Genomic DNA, 16,424 nt, shown 5'->3' with positions numbered 1-16,424 from the left:
ACCTTTCACAGCTGCCACTCTTCAAGTAGCTTGGTACCAGACCCCTTTCCTTGTTATCTGAGATGATTATTATCAATGAAATGTGCTTTAGTAAATGGCTCCCAAACCCTTACAGCTCTTTAATGTGCCATGTCACAAATCCCAGCTTTCTATTTGTCCCAGATCATCCCTTGCCAATTATACTGCGTGGGATATTTGTTACTTATGACATTACTGCAGAGACATTTTTTAATCCTATAGCTAAGCATTTTGTAAAAATGAAAAATTATTGATCTACGTTTTGGTCAATAAAGGAAACACAACCATTGCCTTCAGAAATCTAGTCTATAAGAAAGAGAATACTATGTCGTTGTGTCTGGTGATTGACTTCAGGAGGCAAGTGCTTATAAGTAATGTTGTTGCTCTTCCAATATGGATTCAAAGTTTCATTGAGCATCTTCTGCAATTTTTCCATTTTGTGTATGTGTGCTCACCACCTTTCGGTGGGTGCAGAAAAGAATTCAGTAGCTACATACTATAACAACATTTAGTAGTAGGAGGTTGGTGTAATGAGTCTATGGGGTATAGTGCCCTGTGTAATTCTGTAGCCTAGGATCGGAAGTGGTGAAAGTTAGTGTCATGATATAAGGGGTAACTAATAAATGCTGGTGGTCACTGAAGATGTAGGGAAATCTGTTTTCTCTGAAACTGCATAGAAGGAGTTCACTGATAGATAATGCCGGTGGTAGAAGCAGAAGGGTATTGATCAAACACAAATCTAAATATCTGATGGATATGTATATAGTTGAACTGAGTTTGAAAGAAAGACATAATATATGTAAAAAAATGTTTTGTAAAAATATCCTTAATGTATGTTTGGTAAATTATTTTAGTGCTGTTTATACATTTATCTTAATGTCCATTTGGCATGCAAAGGCACACCCATTTAAGATTTGTTTATAGCCATGATCTATCATGATAGCAGTGTCCCTTCCATAGCAGATTGTACAGTTTAGTTCTTTACCGCAAGGGTTTAAAGGAATGATATAGTTCAAACCATGCAGATCTTCAGGCTATAGACTGACAGTGTTGACCAATGTGTTTGTGAGATGATTATATGGCACTTATTAATATAGCCTTTGTTTAAATTCTGCACCATTTTCTAAATTTCATACGGTTTGCGGTCTTGTTTGCCAAGTATTTTGTGCTGTCCACACAGAGGTCTTGTCCATGAGATGGCCGCTGATGGAAGGTCAAGTGATCAGGCAAATCACCTCTATGTGATGTCTCCTCCATTTGAATACACTACACCTGTCATCTGCACTTGTAATGTTGGAAGTCTAGTGCAGGAGCAGTGTGTTTGAATGGAGGCGACATCACATGAAGGTAATTTGCCTGCTCAGTTGGCGTGTGTAAATGCACCTAAAGACTCTGTGCAAGGACAGTGCAAGGGTATAGTGTATTTATAAGGCTATCCATGTCTGGCTAAGGACTAGTGTTGATCAAGAATATTCTAATCGCAAATTTTTTTTGTGAATATTGGCACTTCCAGAATTCTCAAAGATGTAGAAAATAGTGCTATATGTTCGTAATCGCAAATATTCTCGATATTTTTTTTATCAGTAACCTGATTGTGGGCCAATGAGAAGGCTGCATTATCTTTGTCTGAGTTTAGCAACATCCCTAGCAACCAATAGGAAAATAAAAGAACCTCCCCAGCAGCCATTTTCTACAGTTTTTTTGCAGTTCTGAGAGAGAGCAGTGACATTGCTGTGCTCTGTGCTTTCATCTGGATCCTATTCCTTATCCAATTACATTAGATAGTTAGTTAGCTCATATATATAATACAGATAGTTAGTGGGAGATAGTCAGGTAGGTTAGATAGTGATATAGTGTAGCTGATAGGTTCCAGTGCAGAGTGTTAGGTAGTGTGATAGGAATTAAGCCTTATTCACACGTCTGGTCTGTGCTCAGATCTGTGACCAGGTGGTCTGTGATGCATCTGTGAAGCTGTCTGTGAAGGATCCGCGTTGGGTCCGTGTGTCCATTTTTTGCTGTCCTTGTTGCAGCCGTGTTTTACTGACACTGAACAGCTGAGAAATAATTTTCGAAGAATCTCTTCTTATTGATCCATGAAACACGGATTCAACATGGATGGCATCCATGGTTTTCATGGACCCTTAGACTATAATGGACCAACGGACCGTGCTAAAACACTGATGTGTGAATACACACATTAAAATGAATAGGGACGTGTGCTGTCCGTGGAGAACACGTACAGCACACGTCCGTGAAACACTGACGTGTGAATGAGGCTTTACTGTGCACACATATGTGTAACATACATGCTACAGACATAGTGCTGTGATGTCACAACAATACTTAGTGCACCAATCAGTAATATGTAGTCATACCCGATAAAATGTGATGTTGCATGTATCATTAGTGACGATTTGCACAATCGTAAAAATCATGACTGGAGATCATGATTTCTAGAATTCATGAATTTATTGCGAATATTATGTGAAAAATTTGCGAAATATCGCGAAAATGAATATTGCCTATGCCGCTCATCACTACTAAGGACAAGACTTGTCTATAACATTTTGATGCAGTGTTTTTTCTTATTACATCTTAATATAGTAGATTTTATTTGTTTTGTCTGTAATTTTAGTTCAAAATCATTTTAGCATCCATTATCCAGGTGTCCTCTACAGTGACATAGAGATACACGATTGCTGCTTAGTAAGATAATATTGTATTATCATTCTATCTATCTATGAATATCTGAGATACATTAAGATAAAAGCAAAATGCATGTTTGAAACACATCAATGCCACTCAGCATGACCAAAACCATTCATATATACCTTGGCACCTGCTGGTCCCGGAAGCCCATGTGCGCCTGGTAAGCCAGCTTCACCCAGTTCCCCCTAACACGCAAGACACATAAGTGATACAATAGAAACATACCAAGCTACCTCAAAATGCACCAACATTAGAAAACAGTTCTATAGTCCCTAATGTATACCTCAAGGCAACAAAACACAATGATAGGTATCATGTGAAATGTTTTCAAACTCTCAATACCAGGAAGTTCATAAGGAATCAAAGGTCACGTCATTTTATCCCCTTGATATAGCTGACAGGTCAAGAGAGATCATAAAAGAGAAAGAAGTTTTGATACTGTTTATCCTGATGGTGGTGCTCCTTTAATTTGAAGCAAACATCTGCCATAGACATAAATATAACGATAATTATTGCATCTATGGCATTAGGAATGGAAATCTGCTCCACTGATTGGAAACCTTATTGTAGCTTCTTCTAGAATTCCCTTCACCTCTACTAGTAACTAACACAACCCCGGAGTCTAGCTTTCCAACACATGTGGAGCAATGCAAATTTCCCATCATTTCCATGTAATCTTAAGTATAAAATGATCCATCATTGTTGTTTTAATGTGCCAAGTCCATATCAAATTCAAAGGGAGTTACAATTTACAGCTATGTACAAGAAGACTTCCACCCTATGTTATATCATCTTATGTCTCAATATTGGCTGTGCAAGGATACTAAAGAAAGACAAAGGAAATAGGTGATGTAGTTGGACAGTTTTGAATACATTTGCGGGACAACTTGAACTTGTACAGTAATAATAGTGTCAAGTTGATAATATCCTTTCTGTTCCAGAAAAGAGAAGTGTCTCTAGAGTACATCAATGTCTTACATCATTTATGAAACAATAGGCCATATTTAAGAAATTAAAAAGTCACAAAATTGTCATAGGTTTACTCCAGCTGGGGAAAAGAAGGAGGTGGCAAAAAACTTGAGTAACAATTTTCTGGACATATTCAAACATGATCAGAACTTAGGGTACTTTCACACTTGCGGCAGGACGGATCCGGCAGGCTGGTCTCCCTGTCGGATCCGTCCTTCCGCTATTTCGCCGTATCGCCGGACCGCTGCTCCGTCCCCATTGACTATAATGGGGACGGCGGCGGAGCTCCGGCGCAGCACGGCGGTGCACAGTGAAAGCCGCCGGACTAAAAAGTCCTGCATGTCCGGCTTTTCAGTCCGGTGGCTTTCGCCGTGCACCGCCGTGCTGCATCGGAGCTCCGCCCCCGTCCCCATTATAGTCAATGGGGATGGAGCGGCGGTCCGGTGATACGGTGAAACAGCGGAAGGATGGATCCGACAGGAAGACCAGGCTGCCGGATCCCTCCTGCCACAAGTGTGAAAGTACCCTTATCAAATACCTTGCGATGTTTAATGAATTTGGTTCAAATAATGGCAATGTTCTGACTTCAATAATTCCCCTCATGATAAATTTCCCCCTATGTTCACCAAAAAATCCCAACAAAAAAGAAACGCACTTCATGGCTATAAACAATGCAGGAATTTATCACAAGGGGAATATTTAAAGTCTGCATTGGTGTACTTTGAGCCAAATTCATGAATAGTTGCACATTGTTTAATTTGGGACATCTTTAAAATTTATACTTTTGAGTAGAAATACTACACAAAGGTTTTTTAACAAACCCCCTACTGGAGTGATCTTGTCACCTTTCTTGGTAATAAAAAAAAAAAAAAAAGACTCGGTAATAAATCTGGAGTGAAACTCAATAACATAGTTAAAGGGGTTGTCTGGGATTGGGGACCTGGGTCTACATGTACAATGGTCCCCTAAATATTACATTTATGCCTGTCCTTCCCTTACCAGACATTTCTGATGGCCCTTTTTCACTTCACAAATTTTCAGCCGGAAGTGCAGTTTCTCTCACAGTCAGTGACGCACCGGGTCCCTTTCTGCATAGCAAAGCCTCTCCTTCCGCTTCACAAGGAGCCCGGTGACGTCACAGTCAGCCTCTAATTAATCCAAGCGCATGGAGGGGCAGTAACTATGCGGCAACAGAAGCGCTAAGCCACGCCCCCTCACGCCGCGAAGCCACGCCCATCGTAGCGCTAAGCCACGCCCCTCGCCGAGCAGGGCGCATTCTTAGTAAGGAAGGAGGCGTTTAGCTGCGCTGGGACCCAGAAAGCATTGAGGCAGGAAGTTACGGCACATAAACAGAAAGGTAAACAATCAGTGGGGGACTGTAGGAGCCCTGCTGAAGTGTAAAAATACCTAGAGACATCTGGGGGGACCTTCAAACCGCTATTAATAGTGATTTAACTGGTTTTAAAAAAAAATCTTGATCCCGGACAACCCCTTTAACAATGCCCAATTCTCCACCCACATTTTAAAGCTGGAGTTGCAAAATTTTTATGTAAGTCTAAAAAATCTTAAGCCCTATTTTACGACTTTTTAAACCCACAATTCTAGAAAGTGGTGCTTGATTAATTCAACCCAAAATGTTAATATTTACATTATAAACCACAGGGGGAATTTATTAAACATCGCACTACAGAATTCTGGCTTTAAAATGTCACAACTTTTTGAGGTTACCACTAAGGATGAGCGAATTTCATATTTTGAACTTTGAGTTCTAGTTCGTGTTGGGGTATAAGCTGAATTGCGTTATGGATTCCGTTACCACGGACCATAACGCAATTCCATGACGGAATTCATAACGGAATGCCGTTAGAAGCATTCTATTATTTATTCCGTCATAATAAAAGTCTATGGCCTGCATAACGGATCCATCCGGTTTCCGTTATGCTCATTCCTAGTTACAACATTGCAATATTTTACATTTTTACACCACTTACTTCTGTTGGATGGGAATGTGGTCGTGGTTTATCATTGTGACTTTTTTGAAAAGTCACAAAACAAGTTGAAAGCATAAAAAAAAACTGGAGTAGCATAAATGTTACATTTAAAGATGTGCCAAATTTAACAAACATGCAACATTTAATGAATTTGGAGAAAAGTATGCCAAAGCAGACTCAAGCAAATCTTACTCCAAATATTACACATAAATTCCACCCCACCCATATATCCATTTTTATGTCACATCTTCCTTTTTGATGCTTTTACTGCCTTAAAGGCTATGTTCACCTTTACAGACAATTTTATTGACTCCTATACAAAAAATATAAAGGAATGTTTATTATTAACCCCTTAGTGACCAAGCCTGTTTGGGCCTTTATGACCAAGCCAGAAATTGCACATGTGTCACTTTAGAAGAGAATTACTCCGTAAAGGTTTTCCACATCAAAGTAATTCTGGCATTGTTTTTTTCATCACATATTGTACTTTACTTTGGTGGTAAAATTTTACTGATAAAATATGCGTATCTTTATTAAAAAACTAAAAAATCTATGAAAATTTGTAAAAATTGGCATATTTTCCTATTTTCAACTGCAATACTTCACATACATACATAAATACTATTCAATATTTTTATCAGAAATATATTTCCACATCTTGGCTGCACTTACCAAAAACTTTTACTTTTTTTAATTTAGGTGACTTTTTAACATAAATAAAAAAAAAACATATTTTTTCCTGCAACAATCCAAGTTTGCAGAGGCTTATTAGTGTCAGAATAATAGAACCCGCCCAAAAGTGACCCCATTTTGAAAACTAGACCCCTTAACGTATTCATCTATGGGTGTAAGTGAGTTTTTTTACCCCCTAGTCTTTTAAAGAAATGAATGCTAAGAAGGTGAAAAGAAATTAAACTTAAATTTTTTACACAAAAGTGTCAATTCAAAGACCGTTTTTTCTACAAAGCACATGAAAATGAAGAAATACACCCCAAAATGTATCACCCCATATCTCCTGCCTTCAGAAATCCCCCCTATTGTGGCCCTAATCTTGTGTCTTGACACACGGCAGGGGCCAAAGATAAAGGAGCACCCAATGGCTTTCAGAACCATTTGCTTGAAAATGTTTTAGGCCCCATTGCACACTTGTAATGGCGTTGAGCTGCCAAAACAATAGAAAACCCTCATTTTGAAAACTACGAGATAAGGTGACAGTTTTATTGATACTATTCTGGGTTAAATATAATTTTTAATCGCTCTATATTAAATTTTTTGTTAGGCAAGGTTACCAAAAATGGCTGTTCTGGCACAGTTTTTATTTTTTGTTTTTTACAATGTTCATCTGACAGGTTAGATAGTGTGCTATTTTTTATAGAGCAGGTTGTTACGGATGCAATGATTTCAAATATGTCTACTTTGTTTGTTTGTTTCACTTTTACATAATAAAGCATTTTTGAAAGAAAAAACATGTTTTTGTATCTCCATTTTCTGAAAGCCATATTATTTTTATTCTTTGGTCTTAGGTAGGGTGTTATTTTTTTGTGGGATGAGGTAATGGTTTGATTAGTACTATTTTGGGGTACATATAACTTTTTGATCGCTTGGTATTACACTTTTTCTAATGTAAGATGGCTTTTGTTTTTTTTTTTTTAATGGTGTTCACCTGAGGGGTTAGGTGATGTAATATTTTTATAGATCTGGTTGTTACAGACGTGGAAATACCTAATATGTATACTTTTATTTATTTATTTCACTTTCGCACAATAAAAGCATTTTAGAAAAAAAATATGTTTTTGTGTCTCCATTTTCTGAAAGTCATATTCTTTTCATTTTTTGGGAGATTGTCTCATGTAGGGGCTCATTTTTTGTGGAATGAGGTGACGGTTTGATTGGTACCATGTTGGGGTACATACGACTTTATTGATCACTTTTAACACCTTTTTTGGGGAAGTGAGTTGGGCAAAATTTAAATTCCATCATAATAATTTTTTTATTTTATTATGGCGTTCACTGTCCATGGAAAGTAACATGACCCTTTCATAGATCAGGTCGTTACGGATCTGATGATATCAAAAATGTATAGTATATTTTATTTTTTTCAATTTTTAATCAATTATAAATGTGCGGCTATAAGAAGAAATTAGATTATTTAAATCTTTTTTATTTTACCTTTTTTCACTTTTTTTTACATCTTTTTGACCCAGACCCACTTGGTTCTTGAAGATCCAGTGCGTCTGATGCCTCTATAATACACTGCAGTACACTATACAGTGCACTGCAGTGTATTGTGACTTTACACTTAGCCTGATCAGGCTCCTGCCTTTAGCAGGAGCCTGATCAGGCATAGCTACACCATGCCACAGCAGCGGGCACAGCGCAGCGGCCCAATGGGAGAGGGAGGGAGCTCCCTCCCTGTTAACCCATTCCATACAGCGGTCTGCTAACCGCTTGGCCATCCTGAAACAGATCGGGGCGGAAGGGGGATCTTCAGCGCTGCCGCCGGCCATCCTGAAATTAGGGGGGCACAATGAGCACTGGAGTCTACAGCGGGGGTTAAATACATTGGGGCATAATTACTTATTATCTATCCTCTCCTGAGGAGAGAGAAATACTGCAGGGGTGGCGGCGACCAACTTATAGTGTGCGCATGCGCTGGGCCGCCATATTTCTTGAGGGCGAGGGGTGGTGAGGATCGGGACCCAGCTTTCCCTTATGGGGAAGTTGGGAGACCCGATTTCTGCACCAGAGACTTTCTCCCTCCTCTCTTACATGAGAGGAGGGAGAGAGTTTATTGCCAGCAGCTCTGCTGCCAGCATTTTCCGTAATGTTGTCAAGGTCTCTGATCACTGCCTCGAGCCCTTAGCTACCTCAGGTAGCTGCGGGCACAGAGCTCCAGCTCTTGATTTAAGTGCTAACTTGGGCTGAAGTGCCACCATAAAAAGGCGGTGCTCCAGTCCAAGGCCCCTTAGTGAAACACGTAAGGGTGGTGACTAAGGGGTAAAAGCGTACCCAGCCTTTCTGTAAACTTTGCATTAATCAATAGTACAGTGTGTGTACATGAGGAATAACTATCTCTGTCCATAATATCACTTGTATCTGGCATTTTAGCAGTTTTCCACTTTGCATACTGACTGTCTAGTTTGCAGTTATCTCAGACATTGTGGTGGAGACTAGCTGCCATCCACTGCACACAGAAAGTGGAGGAGAATATGCTTCATAACCTTCTCTTACTCACTCAGAAGCAGCCCTAGGATCTTGGAGGACATTAAAGAGAAGTACTGACATGTATGGCTGTGAATAAAGCACTAAGATATATGCTTCCTATTTAGCTATAAAGTCTATTTGTCTGTGTGTGTGTGTGTGTGTGTCTCCTCAGCTCCTGCTTTCTCCTTCCCCCTTCTCTCTTTACAGACTTCTCCATAAATGTATTGACATGTATAATATGATCTTTTGTGTCTGATCTGTCCTGGATGGGTTTAAAGTGTTTCTTTGGTAATAATGCTAATTTACCAAGTGCCAGCAGCCTGCCCCACTAAGCTATGGCTTAATACTTACCCACTCCCTGCTGCTCCAGTCCTCCATGCTGCCTCTGGTGTCTCCATCTTCCGTTCTCTGCAATGTTTTCCTGTGGAGCTCCATGGTTATGGTCACATACTCTACTGCAGCCGATGACTGGCTTCAGAGGTGACATGCTGCCTGTGGCCACAATGGAGACACCAGAGGCAGTGCGGAGGACCGCAGTGTCGGGGAGTAGGTAAGTACAAATTCTGAGCTTAGAGGGCAGGCTGCTGGCATTTGATAAAATGTCATTATTACTGGAGAACTCCTTTAAGACATTTTTCTAAGTAAAAAGCAAGGGGAGGGAAAACAGCTGATAACATAAGAACTAGACATTTCCCACTGATAAAAATTATTACAAAATTTCTTGTGGTTGCTTGTACTATTGAATTATGCAGTGTTTTGTGAAAAGTTTGTGAACATTTAAACATTTTCCCTCATTTTGTCTCTACAGCTCCCCAGTGGACCTATGCTGTTACACCTAGAGGTTGTGCTCTCTCTGCCACTGCCGTGCCCTCTGCACTTTGATTGACAGGACCTGGCATTGTAAACATCTCATGCCTGGCCCTGTCAATCAAAGTGCAGGGGGCGCAGCAGTTACAGAGAGAGGAAAGCCTTTAGGTGTGAAGACTTTGCCCCTTTTGCTCCTAAAGGCTCATCTGCATATATTAAAACATAATTTTTTGCAGCAATGCGGGCACATATGAACATGGGACCAACACAGGTGCCTTCAGCTGGAAAGCTCCGGGGTCAGTTAGTTTCATAGGTGCAAATATGCTGACAGATGACCTGTAAAATTTGGTAAATTAGCAAGTTTACTATTGTTACATTTTGCGTTCAGAGAATAGTTTTCATTTTGTTCCTGGGAAACTTTAAATTTTCATTTTATGAACTAGTTATGTTTAAACAACTAAACATAAAAAAACTGTTAAACTCTACACATGATTAGATGATACCAGTACAATGTTTATTCTGTACAATGTTTTTAGATACTCAGTGTTCCTTTGTTGCAGCTCAGTGCTCCAAAAAATATTTTTTTACCTTCCTTCCTGCAATTCCTGCAGCCCCTGGTTCTCCCTGAAAAATAAATAATCCTATAAGAGTTTTTTTTTTTTTTTTATGGAAATAGCAGATGTAAGGCTACATTATCAATCCTGCTATATTTTCATGAAGTTCTATAATACAACTTTTCTAGACGATCCGCTTTGTACATCAGGTGTTAGCATTTCTCAATTAATTTGCCAAGAGGTAAATATAATAATAAATAAATACATTACAAAATACAAGATAAATGTTTCCAGTACACCAGAAGATGAAATTATAAATTGGCTAAAAAGAGCATCTCTTGCTAAAGAGGATCAAGTATGTCTGTATAACACTCAGACAGTTCATTGATTTCAATAAGAATTGTATAATGCTTTATTTCTCCTGAGGTGGCACTGCAGGGATATTAAACACTTACTGCCAGGTTCCTCCAGAAAGAATAGCTGATCTTGGCGGTTTCTAGTGGTAGGACATACTGTGATCTGAATATTACTGGACTTATGTAACAAAAAGATGTCCCCTATGGAAAAACCCTTAAATTCAATTTTTATAATGCAGGCTGGAGGAGAAGAACAATTTGGCATCAAATGCTGACCTCAAATTAGTACATGGGAATATGACTCTGATTGTCAGGCGTAATGCTATTTTTTTCCCTTTTCTTGGTTAAATTAACTATTCATTTTTTAAGCTTGTTAAATTTTTATAACCAAAAAAATTCTTTACCTGTGGCCCCGGTGGTCCAGGCAATCCCTAGGAATATAACAGAGCACAAAATGAGAAATACTAATTGCTATATGGTCAGTAAAGTTGAATTCCAATCATGCTTTGCTCAGGTAAGCAAATAGATTTAGCTAAACTCAATGTAGTAATGAAGCCAATGGACGGCAGGGTCATATGATACTTAAAGTGCAGGTCCATTTTCAGATAATTCAGATAAAAAATACATTTTTATATCTTCTGTTTATTGTATTTATTGTTCACAGCTGCATTCACAATTCTGCAGAGCTAAAAATCTCCCACCATTCTGAGCTTTCACTAGTGATATGCATTATAGAAAGTGTAAGATTCCATTTAGACAGGCTGATGTGAGGCTGTATGAGCATTGATTAATGATATAATAAGTGGATTGGTGCTCAATTAAAGGGTCTTTTATATCGTATGGAGAACGAACAAATGGTTATTTGTATTTTAACCTAAAATATCTAATTTGGCTGATCGAAGATTTGTTTTGATGGATGGATGATCAGGAATGAAAGACCAATATCAAAACAGCAATAATTAGCAGTAAAATCAAGATATTACTTCAACTTAAATATTTTCCATGGGAACAAAACCAGATATAATGACCCTTGCTAACATTGCAAATAATTAAACATTAATGTTTGCATGGTTGCTTGCAATTTTCTTTGCCATAAGGAAATAGTGAAGGTCTGTGCTTGGCAATGCACCGATTTTACCATGAAACCTGTTTTACCATGTAAACCTTGTCATAGAGCTAACTGTCCCACTAAATCATGAAAATTTGGCTTATATGCATCTGACAAAAAATAACTATACAGAGACGGAATAATAGCTGCATGTGATGGCAGCTCTCCCCCTCTGCTTAAAGGGGTTATCTGGGAATTTGACATTGATGGCCTATCATCAAGATCAGATTACTTCCTTCCTAACAGTCGCCTGCTGTGTCGCCCCATGTAAAGGGACCTTTATTAACTAACCTGTTTTAGCAACTAATTGCATCCTAAATGTAATGACAATTATGGTGCATCTTTTCCTATGACTCTATTATGTGCTACTCATTTATTATTCCTGATAAAGTTATTAATTTAATACTATTTATTAGTTTGTAATTAAGGTCCAGGTGGGTGTTTAGCTTCTGCAGGTTCTTTCTTGGCACCCATCAGCTGTAGAATGCTGGTTTGTGATACTGCTGCTCTGACAAATTTTACTGGAAACAGCATTCTGCAGCTTGCTTTGTACTGTGAAACATAGAGGCTGCAGAAACAAAACAAAGCAATTTTTTGCCCCCCCCCCCCCCCCAAAAAAAAAATCAATAATTAAAAAACTAAATGTCTTCAAAGGTGTTCATAACTTTACGGCCACCAGACACTGTACAAGCCGTTTTAGTAGTAGCTCTGTCATTGACTGGCAAATTGCCTCAAGAAATTGCAAGCATAATTTAAAAAGATCAATAGTTTGTAGCATCAATACAGCTCAGAGGTGTCACTTCTCAATGTCATTGCAGTATTTAGCCTAGGGCGGCATGGCTATGATGCTATTAAGGTGTATCTTCATCTGACAGGTGACTTAAACCACCCTTTGCTGGAGCCAACACTAGTGCCAAATAAATAGTGTCGTTTTAGCCTTACACTCCATGAGCGTCCTGAAATTCATAAAAAGTTCTGCACCTGTTCTTCACACAACGTGGATGGCCATGAGAACTACAAATAGTCTTCTTAGAAAAATGTTGACTGTGTCACACTTACTTTTCCATCTTTTCCAGGTTTACCCGACTCCCCTGCTTTCCCCTGGGGAGAAAAATAGATATATAAATAATTAAACTCAATTGATCACTAATTTTATATTGATGTGACTGCTCCTATACAGTCGGAACTTCAAAGTCTCCTGGGGTCTTTTTTTAGTTGGATTTTCTGCTGAGACCAGGATCATTACACGTCAGAGTGTTACTTCCTCTCCCTGGTATTTAAGTCTACAGCGGAGGGAATAACATTGGTGTCACCCTCTGACACATATGTTTGGATAGTGATAGTCTTGATAGTGACAGGAGCAATGAAAACACTGGAAGAGCAATATTCACCCTCTTTTGCCCTATTTCTAGTGAATGTACAGACAGTAACAGGAAGATTCAATGGAAATGTGCTTGTTATTATCAGTATTGGTCATTTAGAAAATAACATATTTTAATACATTTAATCACTACATCCACACAGGGCATACATGTTGTGGATTTTCTACCGTGGAATTGCAGGTGGAAAATTTGCAATGTTTTACAGTTGAAGCAAAGTGAATGACATTTAAACAAATTGATATCAACCACACACTAAGTAAAAAAAAAATATGCTGAGGAAATTGACCTAAAATGCAGATTTTGTCAATTTATGCTATGCTGGAGGATGAAATCTACAGGAAATCTGAAAAATCCTTTAAAATATGCCTGTTATACATGTAGATACATTTCAGGTTTTGCTGTGTAAGGACCCATGTGGCGATACCCTATTGGGGCTGAAAACGTTTTTCTGGCAGCTGCAATGATGGCCGATGTCTATAATGTGCTGTTCATGTCTTTTGTAAATTCTATAATTAATTCACCATATTCAATAAATTATCTCACATCCTTGATGTTATGTCATGTTCCCAGCTAGAGATATGGCATAAACCTTCCTGATCTGAGCAAGAAGAGATGAAACTTACAGGTGACCCTGCAACACCAGGCAATCCTGGATCTCCTTGAGATCCTGGTGGCCCAGGAGGTCCAGGTGGCCCAGGTAACCCTGGTGGTCCTTGGATTCCCGCTTGTCCTTGTTCACCCTAGTTCAAGAAAACAAGGAGAGACATAAACTATATGAAACCATTGCTAACATCAATGTAAAAAGCATGAACATTAGGCAGCAAGGAGCTCCGTATAAAAATATAGGTATAACAAAACAAGCAAACTTAATTTATTGGGTTAGTATGCGTCAAACCTCAAGGGATTTCCTATAACAAAATGTAAAAACTTTTGCTATGCAGCTTTTAGATATAATTGCAATAATAAAAATAATAACCATGTACTATGATTAAGGAGGGTAGGAGTAAACAGGAGCATATACTACGGTGTTTGGCCATTCTACATACAAGAAATATGTGGATGCACACTGAACCTTTCTTTAGATCTATTAGAGTTGCATAATCCTCAGTGCGCTTATTTTTTACTTGCATTTCCCTCTGGCATCTATGCTGTTGGAAAGATGATTTCTTAGAAGGACGACATATCTTCTAAAAATATTCTGCTGTGAAACTCAATGTGCCAGAGCAGTGTGCTACGTTTACAGCTGGGATTATAAGAGCGGCTGCTACAAGGTTTAATGGCGCAATCCCCATTTAACTGTTTAGGATATGTGCTACATTACTACCTTATAGCATACCCCTGGAAAATCTATCTCCTATGCATCCTTAACTTTGGGTGACAATTCGAGGATGTGATTTTTCAGGATGTGCAGATAGGTAGGGTAAGACGAGAACTACTAGGCAAGTCTTTTTGAGGGGCCCTGGAAATTAATTTTGGAATGTTAATGTGCTATTCTAACAAATGTAATTGGTTTTCCTGTAGGAAAAAATGGCAGTTGGGTCAGAGTGGGTTAAAAAATGTAAACGGATGCTCACTTCAGATGTCCTTTGCCGCACTTGGTCTGACACTGCTCAGGTTCCTACTGGTTTCTGTTTCCTTCTCCCATTTTGACACATTTTTGAAAAGACCCCACAGCTAGTGATTGGCTGAGTGGGCATTTCCTGTGTTGAGACAGGACAAGGAAATAGAGACCAGCGGGAACACACAGCAGAGGATGGGAGTCAGTGGCGGGATTGGTGAGAATGAGTATTGGTTCTGCCCCATATTTTTTCCACAGTAAAACTCTTTTAAATTGAGCTGAATGTATTTATATCCTACTACGGTGCTAGATGTAGGAAAATAAAAATCTTTTAAATATATATTTTCCACCACCACTTTTCATCGCTTCACCCGCTGTCAATCATCCTAGGTGGTGACATTAATGCATATGGCAGGGCACATTACATGGCTATAATTAGTTTAGGGTTGGCGTTCAAAAAATTCCTAGGCAGTTTATAGCTATACAGGATATTTTTTCTCTTTCCATGAAAACAATGGATGTTTCCATAATTTTTTTGAAGCTGGAGGAACTGGGAAAGATTATTGTAAATGTACTTATCAGATCCCAGTAAATGCTGCGTCCCATTTGTCAATATTAGTATTCCGGGCGGTAAACATATATCCCTTATATTCTTTATAATTTCTTAGGTTTTTTTTGTATCTTTTTTTAGATATACTTGGTTTAGTGATAAGTTGTCCACAAAAATAAATAATTAGGTTGGCTGCCCTGCAGGTGTCAAACACCAATTGGAGAACCAGCAGTGGTTGGAGCTTCTGGCCATGGTGGTGGAAACAGTCTGTTTTTAATACTGGTGTGGTAGACTGTTTCATATACATTAATTAAATAAAGTAGAAGTTACAACAGTTTTCAGATTCAGATCTACGGTGAAGATCAGTGAAAGCACTACTTAGGGAATGTTAGGATATTTTTAGTTATCCATTACTAGCATGCTCGTTGGGATATTTTAAGTTGAGATTGATATACACCAATAAATTTCCCAGGCAACAAGGTAATCTGCAGTGCTGGCTGACTGGAGGCCTCATTGTCCTAACACATGGTCTGATCAACAACAAAGGAGTTATGCCTCAGCTTATGACTGCTCTAATCCGGAGATATTGTCAGTCAGTGACTTCACTCCTGGAACATCTCTCCCCAACAATGCTATAAAATGAAGGCATATTGTTGCTTGCTGAAACAGTTTTCTGGTTAAGTTTTAAAAAGTACAGAGTGTCTATTCATTGTATAGTAACTAGTTGTAATATATGGCTTTGGGTACAGATTATTCAAGAATAAAGGTGGCCATACACATTAGATGAGCGCCAGCCAAACCCTTCAACCATCTAATGTGAATGGAGATGTCCCAAATTTCCCCAAGTTAGGTGGGCATATTGAGTTTCAACATGTCTGATCCTTTGTTCTAAGGGGACATAAACCTCCACCAGATATGGCTAACAGCAGCTTATTACACAGTATGTATTGAGAACACATTCAAGCTGCACATGTATCAGGAGGATTATATGTTGGTCAAAAGAGTGTTCGTGTGACAGCTAAGAAGTTTGGCCACTTTAAGACTAGTTAAACAAATGCTCTAAAAGCTGGGATTGCTGTCAATGCTCTTGAGTATTGCCTCCTATGTTCCTGCTGATTCTCCAAAGGAGATAGAGTATTCAAATAAGTTTTTAACAAATTTGATGTTTCATTACTCTGCATATTCTCATATCTCTAATTAGTGTTTAATTCAGGCTGC

General features: G+C 38.7%; 1 protein-coding gene across 5 annotated transcripts in view; it reads right to left on the bottom strand.

The window, feature by feature from the left end:
• COL13A1 (collagen type XIII alpha 1 chain) overlaps positions 1-16,424 on the bottom strand; it is a 286,336-nt gene that overhangs the window by 95,438 nt on the left and 174,474 nt on the right. For 3 of the 5 annotated variants that reach the window (XM_044299207.1, XM_044299209.1, XM_044299208.1), the window contains exons 16-20: positions 13,722-13,838; positions 12,776-12,817; positions 11,013-11,039; positions 10,287-10,322; positions 2,850-2,912 (exon numbers count right to left, since the gene is read on the bottom strand). In XM_044299207.1, the coding sequence (XP_044155142.1) occupies positions 2,850-2,912; positions 10,287-10,322; positions 11,013-11,039; positions 12,776-12,817; positions 13,722-13,838 (285 nt within the window). The remainder of the gene's footprint in view (positions 1-2,849; positions 2,913-10,286; positions 10,323-11,012; positions 11,040-12,775; positions 12,818-13,721; positions 13,839-16,424) is intronic. The other 2 variants (XM_044299210.1, XM_044299211.1) reach the window with 1 other exon arrangement.

This window comes from Bufo gargarizans, chromosome 6 (assembly GCF_014858855.1).
Source record: "Bufo gargarizans isolate SCDJY-AF-19 chromosome 6, ASM1485885v1, whole genome shotgun sequence".
Lineage (NCBI taxonomy): Eukaryota > Metazoa > Chordata > Amphibia > Anura > Bufonidae > Bufo > Bufo gargarizans.
The sequence above is the reverse complement of the archived record's forward strand: the minus strand, read 5'-3'. Positions and strand labels throughout refer to the sequence as shown.